General features: G+C 42.9%; 1 protein-coding gene across 2 annotated transcripts in view; it reads right to left on the bottom strand.

Annotated features, from left to right (window-relative positions):
- The window catches only part of AGPAT5 (1-acylglycerol-3-phosphate O-acyltransferase 5), a 114,062-nt gene that overhangs the window by 9,039 nt on the left and 84,040 nt on the right, over positions 1–20,983 (bottom strand). For both annotated transcript variants that reach the window (XM_067532032.1, XM_067532031.1), the window contains exon 6: positions 17,176–17,337. In XM_067532032.1, the coding sequence (XP_067388133.1) occupies positions 17,176–17,337 (162 nt within the window). The remainder of the gene's footprint in view (positions 1–17,175; positions 17,338–20,983) is intronic.

The following is a 20,983-nucleotide window of genomic DNA, read 5'->3' as shown; positions in this document are numbered from 1 at the left end:
GGGACACATACTGTCACAGTTGGATCCCAAATAACGATGTTTATTGACTATGTACAAATATATACAACCTACCTACCTATATACACTGCTGCTGTGACCGGGTTTTGGTGGTTTCTGCAACAGAAGACAGGGAGACCCCCTGCATGTCTTCCAAACTATTTTTAAAAAATATTCAATATTTATACACTATATAATCTTCCCTCTTTTAGCATGAAAGGACATACAAACAATTATAAATATATTACTATAAAAACTATTATCGATAATGCACATGCTACAAATTAAGATTGAGAGGTGGTTAAAGACCTCTCTGGATAACGTCTCATAGACATAGCAACAGTTTCTGAAACAGTGTCTACACTTTCTGATATAGCTGTATCAACAGCATCTTCCTGCTCTGTACTGTTAAAGTGACTTGTAGTGACTGGCGCTATCACAAATCACTGTCTGTGCTGTACTGAAGGCTTAGTATTTACAATAGGCACCACTGGTGTCTAACATCCTGCTGAACTTGTACTCAAAAACTGGTTTATGTGTCTTTTCTATTACATGTTCAGTGCTACTTCTACTCAATAAGACAGAGGACCAGTCTGCGATGTAATCATGCTAGGTTTCCATGAATTTTTGGTAATTGCTAAGACTTTTTTTTCCCCACATGAAAACTGTGCAGTGGAACTATTTGTTTCTTTCAAATGTCTCTCTCTAACTCAGGATTTAACATGTTTAAGTGAGATTTTAAATTATGATGCATAAACATCTCTGGTCCCTGATTTGTAATAGCATGTACTGACTTCCTATAGGCCAATGGGAAATCTGCAATTCTGTGTTGCAAGATACATTTATCTGGGGTTGTAGCATGAATCACTTGTTTGAATATCTGAATAAATCTTTCCACTGATCCCTTCGTGGCAGAATGGTAAGGATACAATGTGACATGTTTGATACCATTTCTTCTGACAAACAGTTGGATCTCTTTGTATGTGAACTGGGTTTCATTGTCACTTACAGTCTTGTTCAGGAATTCCTATCCTTGAAAAACAAGAGTTTTAACACTTCCACTGATCTAGTTCAATTCATACAGAATACTTCAGGCCATTTAAAATGAGCGTCTACTGCAACCAAACACATATGTCCCAAAAATGGTTCAAACTGTCTGCAAGGACTCATTGCCACAAGGTAGTTGGACACTCCAAAGGATGCAATGGAGCATGTTTAGACATGTATTGAGTTTGCTGACAACCTTTACCCTGTTTTGCCATTTACACTATTTGTCCATCAATTCCTGGCTATCGCACAAAACTCCTGTCCAGGACTTTCATTTTTGCAATTCCCAAATGTCCTGTGGGTAATTCTTGGGGCTTGTCTACACTGTGCAGCATTATTGATGCAAGGTAAGCAAGTTACATTACGCAAGCAATGTAACTGAAAACCATGTATCTTGCTATCGATGCTGTAGTGCTAACAGAGCCTCACAGTGTAGGCAAGCCCTTGGAGTTTGTGAGACCGTACCTAAATAGGAATAACCACTCTAGTGCCACACATTAGGCAATTTTGATATTTACTTAACTGTTCTTTTCAAGCTAAGAAAACTGGACACAGTTGTTGGTGTGCCTGAGTCCATCCACTCATTGTAATATCATAAACTTTAGCCAACATTGGGTCATTTTAAATTTCACATTGCATCATGGTATTTGTTTCTGGCAAGGGTTCAATTTGTGCTATATAGAATATATCTACTGCCTCTGACTCCACTTCATCATCTTTTCTGCCACTTCCAATGGCAGATGTAATCTGCATTACCATGTTGACTGTTACCACTGAACTTAATATTGTGACAGTAAGCACCCAAGAATGTTACCCATTTCTGTTACTCTGCTGCAGTCATTGCCAGTATTCCTTTTCTAAAAGCTGAAACTAGCAGTTGATGATCTGTCACAAAAGTAAATGGTTTCCTATAGAGATACTTGTGAAACCTTTTAACTCCCCAGATTAAACTCAGACCTCTCTCCATTTGAGCATTGTTACATTCTACTGAGGTAAGAGATCTAGAAGCAAAACGCAATAGGCTTTTCAGTATGATCATCCAGTACATGTGAAATTATTGCTACTATTCCATACAAGGAAGTGTCACAAGCTAACTTCAGAGACAAAGACACCTTTAAGTGCGTAGGAACCATTTCAAATTATATGAGCTCTTGGTTTCATCAAAAGCTTTGTTACACTGCAGGGACCAACACCATTTCTGTCCACTGTGTCAGGGGATGTAACTGTTGCTACATGAGGTAGGAACCTATGGTAATCATTGACCATCCTCAGAAAGGTACGTGATTGACACATTTTGCAACACAGGCGCCTTAAGAATAGTTTCAACTTTTTCCTGTGATTTATGGAAATCATCTTTGTCAATGGTGTGGCCACTATATGCAATTGAATCTTCAAAAAATTCACATTTTCTCTTAGTTGCTTTAAGACCATACTCAGCCAGCCTCGCAAGTAGTTCTGGGAGGTTCTCAAGGTGCGGCTCATCACTAGGTCTCCTGACATCCAAATAACACTGAACACTAGGAACGCCCTGTAATACCTGGTATGTGTCTTGCTGCCAACAAGTGGATGCTGACTCTATTCCAAACACTACCTGGTTATATTGAAATAAGATCTTCTGTGTGTTAATTTTGAGGTACTTGTTGTCACTGTCTTCAATCTCCATTTTTAGATAGGCTTGGGCTAGGTCAGAGGTCCCCAAACTGTGGGGCGTGCCCCCTCCAGCGGAGAGCATAGGAATCTATGAGGGGTGGGGCAGGGCCTGGGGCAGCCCCCACAAAGGCAGGAGGAAGCACCACCCAGCCCTACTCTGCCCCCATCTACGCTCCAGCCTTGGCTCTTAGCCTGGGCCCATGCACCACTCCTGGCCAGTCGCAGTGCCTGGCCACGGCCTGGGCCCTGGCCTCCAAGCCCCTTTGTGGCCCTGTGGCCCCATTCCTGGCCTCGGGCTCCACCTCCCAGCCCCATGGTTGCAGCTCCAGCCCCCATCCTGGCCCCAGCTGCAGCTTTGGCCCCACTCTCGCCCCGGCTCCTGATTATGGCTCTGCGGGGAGGGGGCACAGATCAGGTAACTGGGGGCACAATCCACTGGGATAGGTTGATCTTGGAGAAATGCCTACCACCAGTTATTGAGACATTTTCTCTATTCCAGATAAAAGGATACTGGTTTGCATGCAATACTGGCTTAATAGTAACCTTGAAATCCTCACAGATAAGGACAGCCCCATTGTTTTTCAGTTCTGGCATAACAGAGGTGTTCCATTTGCTCCATTTAACCTGTATTTCTGAATGAGGATCATCACATCCTCAATGACAATTGTTGCATCCTTGCTCTCAACACAGCATTAAGAATATGGGAAACCACAGTGGCACAGCAGACATTCCATATAATCATGTTTGTTAATGACGTTAAATATATGTATGAGATAAGTACCTATGTTCACTGCTGCTCCGCCAGAGTTCTAATGGCTTCTGCAAGAGAAGATGGGGAGGGCCACTAATGGGCTCCTAAACTATTTAAAGCATATTAACCAGTTGCTATAGACTACAATAAATATCAATATCAGACCGATTTTCCTTTTAACTCTGAACGACTTTGGCAATGTTTGGAACACACTGAATGTGACATTATAGGAGACTGAATCTGAGCTGAAGCAGATTTTATTCATAGAAATAAAATTTAAACTGTATCAGATGATGTATCCTTTTAGCAATAGAATACGGAAGTTGTGGTCTATCAGCTCTGCCTGTTATGGCTACAAGTGGGTATGTGACAGCTCATGTCAATAAAGCTCTTGTCCAAAATGCATGTCATCCTTTAGTTATTTTAGAATGTTTTTCAGTTTGAAGTTTATACAATCATTTGCCTAGACCCAACCTTTAGACTCAAACCATTATTAATAGATTTGATCTATAAAGTAAGACACACTACTTCTCTGCTTTTTACTATTTTATATCAAAATTAGCAACCAATTAGCAAATCAAACATTAATTTAATTCTGAACGCCAGAGTGTTTCTCAGATTCACATCTGTCACCATCTTGAATCCATTTGACAGAAAACCCTGTCTCTAGTGGAAAATGGTGACCTTCTATTAGAACAGTGCTTCCCAGCCTTTTTGGCTCGAGGGCCAGAGATATAATTTTTACTACCCTGAAGGGCCACCAGTCTCCACCAGCAGCTCCCCTCCCTTCCTTCTCCCCCAGCCAGATGGCAGGAGCTCAGCAAGGAGGCTCTCCCACCCCATGCCTGCTGCAGGGAAACCGCATGCATCCTGTAACCCAGCGTGCTCCACCTACGTCCTTAGGCAATGGCTCCCTTCTGCAGCCAGGAGAATGGAAGATCAGTGCTGCAGCCAGAGGGGTGGAAGATCAATGCTCCCTTCCTTCTGGCTCCAGCAGGACCCCAGCACCTAGGGACCCAGGTGGAGCGCTTTGCCACGCTCCCTGCTACAGCCAGTCAGAGGGGAGCGCTGATCTCTTGTCCCCTTGGCTGCAGCAAGGAGCCTGCACTGGGTGTTTAGCCCCCTGGCAAAGCACTCCGCCTGGGTCCTTACGCAGCGGCTCCCTTCTGCAGCCAGTGGGAGGAGAGCTGCAGGCCATTTTGAAAGCCCGCACGGCTACAGGTTGGGAACCACTGCATTAGAATGTTGGCTGTTGAAAGGCAACATACCTTGTGCAGGGAAGTAGCATTGTGGGGAAGGGGACACTCTGTATGACAATCCAGGGAGCAATGACCTGATTCAAGATTAACAATTTCATGATGGGTTTTTATTTCTTAAGGCCAAAAAACCAGGTAATTAGAGACTTCTGAATTATAGAGTCTCTTCAGAAAATGATTAAGGGAAGATATGACAGAGGTCTATAAAATCATGACTGGTGTGGAGAAAGTAAATATGGAAGTGTTATTTACTCCTTCTCAAAACACAAGAACTAGAGGTCATCAAATGAAATTAAGAGGCAGCAGGTTTAAAATGAACAAAAGGAAGTATTTCTTCACACAACGCAGTCATCCTGTGGAACTCCTTGCCAGAGGAGGTTGTGAAGGCCAAGACTATAAGAAGGTTCAAAAAAGAACTAGATAAGTTCATGGAAGATAGGTCCATCAATGGCTATTAGCCACGATGCAAAACCATGCTCTGAAGTGTCCCTAGTCTTTGTTTGCCAGAAGCTGGGAAAGAGCAACAGGAGATGGATCACTTGATGATTACCTCATAGACTCCAAGGTCAGAAGGGACCAATATGATCATCTAGTCTGACCTCCTGCACAATGCAGGCCACAGAACCTCACCCATCCATTCTTGTAATAGACCCCTAACCTATAACTGAGTTATTAAAGTCCTCAAATCATGGTTTAAAGACTTTAAGATACAGAGAATCCACCAGCAAGTGACATGTGTTCCATGCTACAGAAAAAGGCGAAAAACCCCCAGAGGCTTTGCCAATCTGCCCTGGTGGAAAATTCCTTCCCGACCCCAAATATGGTGATCAGTTAAACCCTGAGCATGTGGGCAAAACTCACCAGCCACATACCCAGGAAAGAATTCTCTGTAATAACTCAGAACCCACCTCATCTAACATCCTTTCAGAGGCATTTCTACTACCAGTAGTCAAAGATCAGTCAATTGCCAAACTAGGCTGTTCCATCATACCATTCCCTGCATTTCTGTTCTGTTCAATGCACCTGGCATTGGCCACTGTTGGAAGACAGGATACTGGACTAGATGGACGATTGGTCTGATCCAGTATCGCCGTTCTTATGTTCTATACTGCTATTAGCACAGGAGATCAGACAGTTGAAAGGGCTAATGCAAGCTGTTTAGCTGAAACAAGCCAATATTTGACAAGGGCCTTGTTAATTGAATCAATCCCTTTCATTCTGAGAGATATACTGAAAATACACAGCAAATGCTCTCTTCTAGTTTAGACACACATTGTGATGGATTTGAAGCTGCTCTGTAATGATTTATGAATACTGTATGTTGGGCAGGTTACTGGGATACTTACTGTATGAATATGCTGGTTTAGCTCAACAGGAGGCTGTCTGAAAAACAGGCAAGAAGGAATAGAATATCTAAAGATTGCCACCTCTCAGCAAACATCACTCAGTGACAATGCCAGAACTGTTAGCTTAATGTTTCTACCTCCTCTCCAGTGAAGCTAAAAAACTGATTTTGACCAGCATCAGAAAAAGCCCAGGAACACAGAAGAACTCTGGCAAGGTTGAAACGGCACATTGCCTCAAGATGGGCAGCACTGGATTACTTACCTACTATTTTATTAGATTGTACCAAAAATTTAAGGATTAGAAAGGCATCATTTTCCCTCAAGCAAGTCAAATTGGTTTGACCCTCTCAGGTTATATTGATCAAAATGCTGTGGTAACTATAAAACAAAACAAAAACCTTTCAGACCATGTTATCTGGGACTGAGATAGGGCTTAGTCAGCAATTTTCTGGATTTTCTTTGACTCCTTGAACACAGAGTCTATCTATGTCACTTGCTATTTTTATTCAGTGTTTATCAATGTTACTATTTCACACTTTATTTCATCTAGAATCCCCAGATAAATACCATCTGCTTGTGTCAAAAACTTCAGGCAGAGTATATAAAGATGAAAATATGAATTTACTGCTCACTAAGTACCAATGACAACACTGGAGACTAACTGAGATTATTGAAAATAAACAAGGAACAAGCAATGAACAATGAACTTCCTTACACTGGCCCACCAAATTCTCTCATCCCTTACCTGAACATACCAACTTTAGAGGTGTGGGAAAAGATAATATTGTGTAATTGCCTCTGCACTGACTGCTCCAAGCAGTGATATGATGTCTGTGAGAAACTGGACAGAGACCACTTATTCATGTCACAAGAGGCAATGAACAACCAACAAATAGCAAGAACTTCCAGTCAGTGATTGGTATTCGATGTTAAGCAGTATCCTGGAGGTGATGAGCCCTGTAAGATATTATAGCAGAACACCAACTCTGCTATAGTTAAAACCAGCTTTATGTTTAAAGCTCAACTCTTCTAAGTACTCTAACATCTTCATGGTTACTCAGATTGCCTTGAAATTTTATGTGCCTCATGGGGGAATGGAGTATGGCCAGTGATCCAAATTTGGGGTATTTAAACAAGGAGTTCCCAAGACATAGCTCCTGGACTCAAACAGTTTTTCTTAAAACTGACATGTTCTGGCAGTTAATTTTTGCACACGGATACAGATCAAATCAAGGCTGAGATCATCACACGAGGGTCTCAAGTGCTTGTGAGTGACTCCAATAGAGTGCATGCCACCCAATTAACCTTTTGGGGAAAATCAAATTACATTATTATTAGCCAAAGAGTTTAGTTCTTCAACTAGGCGCTTCAGTATTTGCAATGCTTGGCGTTGCCCCAAATTACACTGAGCATATGCAGACAGAGCAGCCAACAGGATTTTTAGTGTTGAAAGTTTCACATCAGCTGGATGGCTCAAGATGATAAGTAGTAGCCCTGCTGAACCTAGCACATCCAGCAAGTGTCAGTTTGAATCCCACCTTAAGCAGAAGTTTGGAGAAGGCATATTGCTAAAGATCGGCCTCTGATGGGGAGAGGAAAGTAATACAAAAAAATTAGACATGCAACTGCAGGCTAGAAGGGGAGGGGCATTTTGGGTAATGGGGGACCAAGAGTGAGGGGGTTTGAGCTACTTCACTGGAAGGGAGTAGAGGAGATGAGGGACATTAGGAAGGAAGTGGCAGGGGAGAACAGGAGCAGGGCTGCCTCACACGCATGTTCTGAGTGGGGGGCAGGAACTGGGGGGCGGGGGCGCATCTGAGCCCCACTCCCTCCTTTTCTGTGTGTGCCAGGACCCTTTAGGAGGGTGGGAACCCCTCTCATCACCCTCCCTCACCTTCATGTGAGCTGAGATATGAGGGCCTTGCCTCCCTGGGGGTGTCTGAGCCATGCTCGTGTATGTGTGCCAGGATCTGGGGCATCCCTACCCATTTCAGGGTGTCTGACTCCCCTCCCTGTCCCCCTTCATGTGAGCCAGATTCTGGAGAGGACATGCCGTTTGAGGAGGGCTGAGCCCTTCTCCCCCTGCCCCATGTGCTCTTTGATAACTGCCCTTCTGGGGCTGTTTACTCCCTTGTGTGTGTGTTCAAGGATCTGGAGAAGCCCTGCCCCTCTGACTGTAGAGTTAAGAACAGTCATGCTTGACACATATATGCTTTACACAGTTTTTAAACTAAGGGCTGGGAGAAAAGCTGACAGGTGGAGGAGTACATGGTTCAGACAGAGACAACCCTTAAGGAAGGATTTATTAAAGGAGATACTCTATATTCTAGTAAAGAGGAGAGGACAGAAGTCGATAAAGTACAAGTAGGAACTGAAGAGAAACAGTCAAATGAAAAAGAGTCCCATTCAGTTACATCCCATGAAGGCAGACAACTAAATATTGAAACATTTTATAAGTGCTTGTACACAAATGTTAGAAGTCTAAATTCTAAGATGGGTGAACTTGTGTGCATGGTACTAATTAAGGATACTGATATAATAGTCATCACAGAAACTTAGTGGAACAATGATCATTAATAGAACATAGTAATAGCAGGGTACAAAATACACAGGAATCATAGAGAAGCTGGGAGTGACACTGTATGTTAAAGAAAGCATAGTTAAGTACAGTAAAAATCTTAAATGAATTAACTGTACCATAGAACCCCCATAGATAGAAATTCCATGCTTGAAAAATAAAAATATAGCCGTAAGAATATACCTGACCACCTGACCAGGATGAGGATATTGACCGTGAAATGCTCAGGAAAATTAAAGAGGCTACCAAAACAGAAAACTCAGTAATAATGGGGGGATTTCAACTATCCCCATATTGACTGGGTACCCATCATCTCAGGACGGGATGTACAGACAAAATTTCTAGATAACACTTGACTGCTTCTTGAAGCAGCTAGTCTTGAGACTCATAAGAATAGAGGCATTTCTTGATTTAATCTTAAGTGGTGCACAGGATGTGATCCAAGAGGTGAATATAGTTGAACCGCTTGGTAATAGTGACCATAATGTAATTAAATGTAACATCCTTCTAGGGCGGAAAATACCAAAGAAACCCATCACAATAGCATTTCATTTTCAAAAGGGGGAACTAACAAAAATGAGGAAGCTACTTAAATGGAAATTAAAAGGACCAGCCACAAGAGCGAAATGCCTATAAGCTGCACAGAAACTATTTTAAAATACCATAAAAAGGCTCAAACTAAATGTATATCCCAAATAAAACAAAAAGTAGTAAGAGGACCAAAAAAATCCTACCGGGGCTAGACAAGAGAGAAAAAGAGGTGGCTAGAGGCAAAAAGCCGTAATTTAAAATTTGGAAGGCAAATCCTAGTGAAGAAAATAAAAGGTAACAATCTCTGGCAAGTCAAGTGTAAAAGTACAATGCTGGCTAAAAAAGAATTAGAAGGGCAACTAGCAAAAGACACAAAAATTAACAGCAAATTTTTTTTAAGTACGTCTGAAGCACGAAGTCTGCCAAACAATCAATGGGGCCAGTAGACAATCACGGTGCTAAAGAAGCACTCAAGCAACAAAAGGCTGCTGCAGAGAAACTAACTCAATTCTTTACATCGGTTTTCACTGCAGAATATGTGAGTGAGATTTCCATACCGGAGTGTAGGATAGGTGGCTGTCCTCCCCTGTCAATTTCAGAGGGAGGCCACACCCACTCTCTAACCTGGCTCCGGCAGTGGTTGGCCCAGCCCGGGGCAGGGAAACAGTCTCCGGGCTCGGGCTGGGCAGCACAAAGCGATAGCCCAAGTCCCAATGGGCTGCAAACAGTGTAGCACCCCAGACGGGACAGCACACAGTTCAGAGACCACGGGGGAGGTCAGGAAAGGGAGATGCAGGCCCACCCGACTCCACTGCGTCCCAGCCCAAATCCCTAGCAGTGGCAGAGGGGTTTGCCACGGAGTCAGCGGGGTTCCAACCGCAACACGCTGACTCACTGTCCGGTTCCCCAGTCCCCGGACTAGGTGGCCCCTCCCCTGGGCTACTTCATTCTCCCTTTCCCTCGTCGGGGTAGGCGCTTAGGGGCAGGTTGCAGAACCCCTCGATATTGTTGGGGGGCGGTAGGTCGGGCAGCTCGGTGGGGGGCAGTTCCTCCAGGTCTGGTCCTGTCAGGGCCCACGCCTCATCGTCATCCTCTGGCAACTCCAAGGGCAACTCCTCCAAGTCTGGCCCCGGTCTGGCCACCTCCTTCTCATCTGCATCTGGCAGCTCCTCCAGGCCCTGGCCCCTCTGGATCACCAGGTCTGGCGAGGTGGTTGGATCTGGGGGTACCTCTGGGCCCCAGGCCGTGCGCTGCTCATTCGCCAGCGCCCGGATCCAGGCCCTGGTCCGTTTACCTGGGTACCAGGTCCCGGTCTGCTCGCCCAGGTACCAGGCCGCAGGCAGCTCTGGAGAGCAGGGAGGGATGTCCTTCCTCTCCGGGAGCTGGCCACTAACTGAGCTCCTGGGCCTCTCTTTTATACTTCCTCTCCCACCGTCTCACTTCTGGGAGGGCGGACAGACAGTCTCTGGCTCTGCCCCCACAGGCCCGGCCTGTTTCTCCCTGTCAATTTCGGAGGGAGGCCACACCCACTCATTACACCCACCCAAGTCCAGCTCCCGGACTTCGGGGCTGGGCAGGCCTCCCTCGCCCAATTGAGACAGGCCATCCACGTTCGCGTTGTCCTTACCCGGGTGATGCAGCACCGTGAATGCAAGTGGTTGGAGGGCAAGATACCATCACATAAAGCAGGCATTCGTATCTTTCATGGTCTGCAACTACTTGAGGGGTGCATGGTCCGTTACCACCGTGAAAGTGGTTCGCAAGAGCCCAAGAGGTAGTACCACAAGGCCTCCACTGCCCATTTGACTGCTAAGGCCTCCTTCTCCACCGTGGAATAGTTCCACTCCCGGGGGAACAGCTTCCTCCTGATGTAGAGCACCAGGTATTCCTCTCCCTTGATGGTCTGGGAGAGGACTGCCCCAACCCCCAAGGCGGAGGATCTGTCTGGACCACAACGTCCTGATCAAAATTGGGGCTATACAGGACCGGCTCCCTGCATAAGCAGTCCTTCACTGCTTGGAAGGCTGTGTTGCAATCCGAGGTCCATTGGACTCTTTGCAGCTGGTCTTTTGTCAGGAGCCCCGTCAAAAGGGCCGCAATTGAGGTGAAGTGGGGAATAAATGGGCAGTAATAGCCAACTAGTCCCAAGAATTGCCTCACCTGCCATTTCGTAGTCGGTGCCGGCTGTTCCTGGATGGCTTGGACCTTTCCCACCAGAGGTCGTAACAATCCTCGCCCCAAGACATCTGGGGACTCGCTGTCAACACAGCATCTCGGAATGTCCACAAGACGGCCACCATTCGAGGCAGGTGGTCCTCCCAACGCTGGCTATAGATCACGACATCATCCAGATAGGCCGCTGCGTAGCTGGTATGCTCCTGCAGCAGGTGGTCCATGAAACGCTGGAAGATCACAGGGGCCCGTGGTAAAGGACGGCCCTACCACCACAAACTCCTTGGGTGTTGGTGGGGTTCACTCCGCTCCAGTGGATCTCTAGGGCAGATTAGCCCCCTTTCCTCGCCCCCCATTTACCAATCCCCCCGGTGCTTTCGGGGTGGATCGGGTTCCTTCCATTCCCCGCTGATTGCCATCTGGACAGGGCGGTGGGGCTCCGCCAGCCTTTGAGCTAATGGAGGTAACACTCAGAGTCCCGGTGGGTCGGGGGGCCGGTGCGTGGGCGACCATGGTCTCTGCGGCCAGGAAGTACTCCATGAGGCCCACGGCTGCGGTCAGTGTCATCGGTCAGTGCCACAGGACCCAGGCTCTCCCCCGTGGTGGCAGGATGTAAATAAACTGCCCCATGACCACCTGTTCCGATACCTCAGAGGCGGAATACCGGTTGGGTTGGAGACATCTCCAACAGGCATCCTTTAACTCTTGGGCCACTGCTCGGGGTCGGGCGCCTGGTTGGTAGGCCTGTCCCTGGAACCGGTGACGAAAGGTATCCGGGGTCACATCTAGGGCATCCAGAATGGTGGCTTTGATCTGGGAATACTCTCGGGCCACCTCATTCGAGAGGCCCTGATAGGCTGCTTGGGCCGCCCTAGTAAGATAGGGCACCAGTAGGGTGGCCCTCTGCTCAGAGAACCACCCGGCAGGTGAGGCCACCCGCTTGAAGGTCACCAGGAATGCCTCTGGGTTGTCCTCTGACCCCATCTTAGAAAGCCGCAGAGGCAACGTGGGGGTTGCAGCACCTACTCCACCCCTGGGTGCCGCCTCTGGAGCGCGGGTCAACACGGCAGCCTGCTGTTCGAAGCCCTGCCGCTGTTGATCCAGCTGTTGGGAGGTCAGCTGCTGGATCAGTTGCTGGAGCTGTGCTGCCTGCTGTTGCTTCTGCTGTTGCAGCTGTGTGGCCTGCTGCTGCTGGGCCTCTGCCCACTATTTCAGAAATTTTTCGAAATCCATGGCTCTGCCAGTTATTGGTGTCTAGGGGCCAAGGGATCGTCCGAGCTAAAATCGGAAGCTGATTTAAGCAATAGTTTACATAGCACAGTTAGTAGTTCTGCAGTTTCATCTTTAAAAGGCTCCAGAGGCAATCCTGGCAATTACAGGTCAGTAAACCTAAATTCAATACCAGGAGAATTAGTTGAAAGTAAAGAACAGAATTATCAGAAACATGGATGAACATGGTATGTTGGGGAAGAGTTAACACAGCTTTTGTAAAGAAAAATCATGTCTCACCAATCTATTAGAATTCCCTGAGGGAGTCAAAAAAGCATGGTCACAAGGGTGATTCAGTGGCTATAGTGTACTTGGACTTTCAGAAGGTCCCACACCAAAAGCTCTTAAGCAAACTAAGCTGTCATGGGATCAGAGGGAATGTCCTCTCCTGGATCAGTAACTGAGTAATAGATAGGAAACGAAGGGTAGGAATAAATGGTCAGTTTTCACAGTGGAGAGATCCCTAAAGACCTGTACTGGAACCTGTGATGTTCAACATATTTATAAATGACCTGGAAAAGTGGGTGAATAGTGTGGTCGCAAAATTTGCAGATGATACAAAATTACTCAAGATAGTTAAGTCCAAAGCTGACAGTGAAAAGTTACAAAGAGATCTCACTTAAACTGGGTGACTGGGCAACAAAACAGAAAATTAAATTCTATGTTGATAAGTGCAAAGTAATGCACATTGGAAAAACAGAATCCCAATATAAAATGTTGGGGTTTAAATTAGCTATTAGCATTCAAGAAAGAAATCTTGCAGTTATCATGGACAGTTCCCTGAAAACATCAAACCATGTGCAGTGGCAGTCAAAAAAGCTAACAGAACATTGGTAATCATTTGGAAAGGAACAGATAATAGAATTTCATTATATAAATCCATGGTACACCCACACCTGGAATACTGGGTGAAGTTCTGGTCACCCTCATCTCAAAAAAGGTACATTAGAATTGGAAAAGATGCAGAGAAGGGCAACAAAAATGGATTAGAGGTATGGAACAGCTGCCATAGTAGGAGAGATTAAAAAGACTTGGACTGTTCAGCTTTGAAACGAGACAACTAAGATGAGATACGATAGAGGTCTATAAATCCATGAATAGTATGGAGAAAGTAAATAGGGATGTGTTATTTACCGCTTCATACAACACAAGAACTTGGGGTCACGTGATGGAATTAAGAGGTAACACGAGTTCAAAACAAATAAAAAGAAGTACTTCTCCATACAATGCACAATCAACCTAAGGAAAATGTTGCCACGGGATGTTGTGAAAGCCAAAAGTAAAACTGGGTTCAAAAAAGAATTAGATAAAAGTTCATGGAGGATACGTCCATCAATGGCTATTAGGGACTCAACCCCATGCTCCAGGTGTCCCTAAACCTCAACTGCCAGAAGCTGGGACTGGATGACAGAGGATGACTCAGAACAGTCCTGTTTTGTCAATTCCATCTGAAGCATCTGGGACTGGCCACCGCAAGAGACAGGATACTGGGCTAGATGGACCATTGGTCTGATCCAGCATGGTTGTTCTAACGTTCTGAATATTTTAGTCATTTACGTTGCCAATATCTTGCTTGTCTGGAGAGGCAATGTATTTTAACCACAGAAAACATAGTGCCCACTTTACTTTATCTCTTGTGACTACCACTGAACACAAATTGTGAGCAAAGAATTAACCAAGTCCCTAGACACGCATGGGTTCTGAGACAATGACACAAGTTCTTATGAAGAATTTTGATTTACAGATATGAAAGCATGTTGGATTTCTTGAGAAATATGTTTTAACTTTATGGAAGTCAATTTTCATTCACATGGGAAATACTGCTTCAGCATAATAAATCTTTTGCCTTCAATTAGAGTTGTGCTTATCAAAAGTTTGTTTTCCATGCAATAAATTCCAATCAAAGCTGCTAAATTGAAAAAGGAATGTCAACTTTATCTTCTTTTGAAAGTTAACATGATTGTGTTGTCATTTTGTTTTTGATGTTAGATTTTTTTCCTTTTAACTCGAACATGAATATTTACATATCATATATGAGATATTCTATAATACTGATTTTAGGAGTTTGTCTGTATTGATTCAAGTGCCTTGAGTGTACAGCAATGCATACCTCAACCCATGTTATATTAATTCTTGAACAAAACAGTTCTTAGGCTATAGCCTGGCAAATGGTAGAATGGTCTTGACTTTTCAAAACATATCTATTTTTCTTCTATTTTGTGGCTTGAGGGTTCAACCAAATGATAAATATGATCATTTTAGTAATTTTTTATATATCCTTACATGCTCTATAATAAATTATGTAAATTATATGACTACTACAATAATCTGGGATGTTTTGGATAGATGTTTCATATAGATTCTTGGTAATGAATAAAATAATTATTTAGCCGAATGTTCATCATGTGTGTTATTAGTTTTTCCATTACTGAAAGTACAGGCAAGTGTGAGGCCACAACCATCTCAACCTTCACAATTAGTTGGCTGAAGGATATATCTGAATTTTTTTTATATATTTGTTTATCACCATAAACTTACACAGCACTTTACAAACAGACAGAAGATTCTCTTTGATCAGAACACTTTACACTTAATCTAAAAGTTCAAAAAGATTTTTTTTTTTTAAAAGAGAGAGAGGTAAATGTTAAGTTTGAAGAACTGAATGGAAAATCGTGTTCTCAAAACGTTTACTACAAATTTTCTTCAGGCTTGCAGAATTACAAACTGAATCAAGTTTTACAAAAGTGCACCTTGGCAATACCCAGTGTTAGGGAGTTGCCAAAAAAGTTTGAAGAGAACTTTAAGATGCAAAGTAATAACGTATGAGATTCTTAATTAAAATAATTAGACAAATAAATAATATCAGATGTCTAATATATAAACTTCTATTATAACAGTAGTGGGGAAAGCAACTGAGCAGAAAGGCTGGAAAGGCTACAGTGCAATAAAAGATGCTGATTTAAGATTGACACTGCTTAAAGTTTTATTGGACATGTGCCCATATGACTAAGTTGAGCCTAGGAGACAAAATGCTTTTGGCATTCAGAAGACTATAACTTTTTTTTTTAAATAGGGGAAAAAAAATACAAGTCATAGTATTTCACATATTCTTCATATTTCAAAAAAGTTTCACATATTCTTGAAAATAGTTTATAATTGAACAAAAATAATATGGATTGGGAACAGCTGAACTACATTTCTGTCTGTCAGCTAAGAGCTATTCTTAGATGGGAGAAGAATAAGGAAGGTCTATCTGTAAGAGGACCTGAAGGTCTCTAAGGGAATTTAAAAAAGACAGATTTTACATAAATCATTTTTTAAATGAAGAAATATGCTGAATAATTATTTTGAAAAAAATGTGTAGGTCACACTTAAGATTTGTACAAGAAACCCAACATCAAGCTGTAACAAAACAATGGTCATTTAGGTTAGACAAAGATCTAGGCCCCTCATTCATATTAGCACAGAAGAGCAACCCAAAGCTCAACTGGATATTTTATATTGCATATAGTTCTTTCAACTAGCATAGAGTCAGAATGCTCATGCAATCCTTTTTACCCTTGCTCCAATTAAAAAAAACCAACTCTGCACCAAACCAGACTCTGAAGTCAAAAAGACCTAGTCAGCCCATATGCAAAGTCAGACATTTAATGTATTGAAAAGATAAATGACAATTAAAGAACATCAGATTCGACAATGCACACTTTGGCTTTCATTATTGACAGAGGCAACTTAACGGACTCAGATAGTGATGCCCAGAGTGATAGTAATTCACCAGTTGAAGATGGAGAAATGAAATCTGGCATGTCGATATTGTTGCAAGTAAACGTGAGTTATTTTGTTACAGTAAAAAAAAAATCCTGTCTCCTGTTTTAAGAGAGCTAAAGGAATTACTACTAATTAGTTTAGTTAGAAATCTCCATGAATTCATCCTAGTCTTCTACTTCATTATTTTTAACAGCACATAATTGAAACTAACCTGCATACAATATTTTCTATAAGATTTTAAATTACATTAACTGAAATAATTTTATTTGTAATTTTTCAAATAATGTTATTCAGGGTATACTTTCCCTTGTAAATTTTAGCAGTCAGATTCTAAGGCGTTTTCCGACATACAAAACACTCCACAGACAGCCAAAGACCAGATACATATGGCAAAAATATGAAGGACAGAGAGGGAGGCTTAAAGCAACTTTTATAGTCTCCCAATCCTGGGGTCAGCACAAGCCTAAAAGTTAATGTTACCTGGCTGGCCACAAGAGTTCACCTTAATCACTTGGGACCATCAAGGCACAGGGATGACTTGGCCATGGGAATAATCCCTGAATTGAGAGCCAGAAGTGATGGCATGGTGTAGGAGCCTCGTTCGGGAACCTCTGAATTGTGTAGGAGTCACTATATATGTCCATCATCCAGGGATTCCCAATGCGAAGTCCTCAGTGGGTAGGATCCCCTGAGCTTTATGGCTGCTGTTAGCCATCTGAGCAGCACAAAGCAGCTAGACCTGTGTCATGGAGCTAGCCCTGTATTTGTATAAGTGTATGTATGAATTAACAAATAATAATGTCAACTCACCAGTCATTGATGGTGCCACTTTTCTTTGCCCTTTGTGGTCCACAGTACCTTCATATGCTACTGTAACATCATAAACTGCATCTAAGTAGCTCTTCATTGAATCAATGGCAACATGAGTTGCCTTTACACGTGGCGTCAGCACATGTTTTAATACTGAAAGCCCTAGGAAAAACAAAGAACACACATTGGAAGGGTAAAATTAACTGGACTTAAATACTGACAATATACAAAGGAAAAGCCATTTTCAAAAGCTGATTGTTCAGAGGTTCCCAAACTGTGGTCTGTGTAGAGTAGTCTGGCTACATATTGCATTAAAGAGAGAGAACATATTTAATGTATTTTTACCTAAACAACTGCTGAAGTTGCAATAGGGACAATATATGATTGTTAATGGAAAGGGAGGCTGGTCCACAAAACAATTTCTGTATTAAAAATACAGTTCACTCTATGAAAAGGTGTGGGAACCTCTGTAGTAGTTATGAACAACATGCTATGAGGGGGTGCAGAATGTCCTTTCCTGAAATTTTTTATCCTGGAACCAACTCAGAAAGTAAAACAAACACAGACAAATTCAAAGAAGTTTAATATTCGCCAAACATCTTACTCCCTGTGTGCAACCAATTATTTCTCCACTAAATATTGCATTCCAATACCCTTCCATATCAGTGACATAGAAATCTATTCAAATTAAATAGGATACTATTCTGGGCTCCATTGCCAAAATGTAAGTGGTGATTTCAATATGCTTATATTGTTTCTCCACCCTAAATACCCATTCTCTCTCTTTCAAAAGACACTGTATAACTGCAACCATCCCATAGCCTGAGAAATCAGAAGTGGTTATTCTCAGAGCCCATCAACTCCAATTTTTCAGTTTGCTAGAGGGGGCTGATTAAGAGCAAGGGGGCTGATTAAGATGCTGCTATATTAATGGTACAGTTCCCTTCTCTGCGTGCATACACGTTTGCAACTTCTGTTCCTGGCCCTTCCTCATCCCATTTTCTCTACCATTCTGTTTTTACCATGCACAGCATGGCATCACTGCTGCTTATGCCACCTCTGCCCAGGAAGCACTGTCTGAAATAGCAGCAGCATCACAAATGGGATTTTGCTGTTAAGGAATTTTGAAAAAGCATGGAAGGACAGCAAAAACATGCAAGTTCTCCAGCTCCACATCACATTAACTTGGAGATATCCGATTAATCCTGTTTCCACACTTTTATAAAATCAAGCCAGTAACGGAAAACAAGAGATACCATGTTAGATAGGATAGAAGGAAAGTGGTAATACCTAAGGTATGAAATGAGTATCAGGATATCACTACAGAAATAGTCTTTTGATAATAATATGACTCAAGGAGAACCATAGAAACCGGAGACTGAAAAGAGACAAGGTTGTTTAGTTCAGATATCTGCAGTGTATCATTGTTCTGTTCCCTACAGAATATACTCCAGTGCTTTGTCCACTCCAATTTTAAATGGACTCAAGCAGTGGGACTTTCACAACTTCACCTGAGAGATTACTATACAGTCTAGCAGATCTCGCTTATGAGATATTATCCCTTTTATTCAATCTAAACAGTTCTTTCCTCATTTCTACTCCATTATTACTAATTATACCTTTTGGATCACTGAACAATCCATCCTTGGGACAGTAGTAATGCAACCGCAGCTATGTGTTTTGATTGGCTCTGCACAGCCATTTGATGTATAATTTTTAATAATGCAACTGACAAGATATTTGTTTAAAAACACTGTGCATTTCAAGCAAGAAAAATGAAGTCTTCACACATCTGACCTGGGAGCTGTTTAGCAACTGGAAACTGAAATTTTATTCTTGGGAATTTTACTTTCCAATTGTGCTTTTTTTTTTTTTTTTTTTAATTTAAAAACCAAGGGCTTTCAAAAGTTTCTCTTAGAAAACATCTCTTCATGCTAACTGAAGAACTCATAAGCCTTGAATACTGTTCCAGTTTATTCTCGTATCTTCCCAGGTATACAACTGGGAAAGAATTCTTTGCCCAACAGGGAGAGGAAATTTTTTTTTAAAAAAATCAAAAGATATGAACTAATAAATGATATTTGCCAACAACTGCTAAGAGGGCCCATAGCTTTTCATCAATAAATTATAACAACTTCCATTAAAGTCAGTAAAGTTTATTTGGTCTGAGGGAAGACCAGATCCCTAGGTAAACAAACATCTTTTTATTTGAAAAGATGACTAAGACTAGTCTTAAATATGATTAAGACTAGCCCAACAATTCATGGGAAAATAGTTTTCAAAGGTAACTTACTCTTAACTCCATTGAGAAGGCAGGCACAAAATGAGGTGGATGGAGATGTTGGAATACCCACTGTATTTTTCACACACAGACACACAATAAAGACGATCAGATTAAGGTCTAATTCAACAAGATACCCAAACACGTGTGTAACTTTAAACATATAATCACATTGAATATTGGCTAATAGGACTACATTCTGCTTAAAGTCAGATGCTGAATTGGGGCTGTAGAAATGGCTTAGAAAAAACTGAAAAAGGTTACTTCCAGCTGACAGGTGCAAAGCAGAAGGTAGGTTGAGCAGATATGATTGTATTTGTAGTGGGGAAATGCAGAATGAAGAAATGTGAACAATTGTGAAAGAATGTCAAGAGGTCTACACTCCCTGAAAAAACAGTTAGTAATCTTTCGTAACTGTTGTTCTTTGAGATGTGCTGCTCATGTTGATTCCATGTTAGGGTTGCGCACACCCTCGTGCATGGCTGTCGGAGATTTTTTGCCTTAGGGGTAACCAAAGGACCAGCTCTGATGCTTTCTGGAGCCCCACGATCATGCAGTGGTATATGAGGTGCCACCAGTGCTGTGCCCCTCAGTTCCTTCTTGCCATCAACTCCGATGGCGGGGATGGAGGGCAGGTCATGGAATGGACATGAGCAGCATATCTCGAAGAAGAACAGTTATGAAAGGTTAGTATCCATTTCTTCTTCTTCTTCGAGTACTTGCTCACGCTGATTCCAAGTTAGGTGACAAACAGTATCCCTGGAAGTGGGCTCGGAGTTCATGGATGTGCCCACTTCCAATACTACTGTACCGAAGCTAGCATTGTCCCAGGCCTGTTGGGTGATGGGACATGAAAGTATGAACTGAAGACCATTTAGCAGCTCTGCAGATGTCTTGGATCGGCACCTGAGCCAGAAAGGCTGCTGATGAGGCTTCTGCCCTGGTCAAGTGACATGTTGCAATATCTGGCAGAGGTACTTTTGCTTGCTCATAACAGAAGTTGATGCAGACGGTTATCCACGAGGAGATCTTCTGGGAGGAGACCAGCAGACCTTTAATCTTTTCTACCACTGTGACAAAGAGCTGCATCGGCCTTCGGAAGGGGTTAGTCCTTTTGATATAGAAGGCCAGGGCCCATCTAACATCTAGGGTGTGCAACCTATGCTCCTCACTGGAGCAGTGTGGTTTTGGGAAGAACACAAGCAGAAATATATCCTGGTTATTGTGGAACTGTGACACCACCTTTGGAAAGAAGGGTGGGTGGGGTTGCAACTGGACTTTGTCTTTATAAAACACTGTGTAAAACGGTTCCGAGGTGAGTGCTCTGATCTCGGAGACCCTTTGTGCTGAGGTGATCGCCACCAGGAAGGAAACCTTCCAAGAGAGAAGTAGCAGAGAGCAGGTTGCTAATGGCTCGAAGCAGGTACCCATGAGCCTTGAAAGGACTAGATTCAGGTCTCAGGGAGGAATAGGATCTCTGACTTGTGGGTAAAGTCTCTCCAGGCCTTTTAAGAACATGATTGTCAT

The sequence above is a fragment of the Emydura macquarii genome, unplaced genomic scaffold, assembly GCF_026122565.2.
Source record: "Emydura macquarii macquarii isolate MOO-44397 ecotype Brisbane River unplaced genomic scaffold, CSIRO-AGI_Emac_v2 contig_3238, whole genome shotgun sequence".
In the NCBI taxonomy this organism is placed as follows: Eukaryota; Metazoa; Chordata; order Testudines; family Chelidae; genus Emydura; species Emydura macquarii.
Note: the sequence above shows the minus strand (reverse complement) of the source record. Positions and strands in the feature narration are given on the sequence as shown.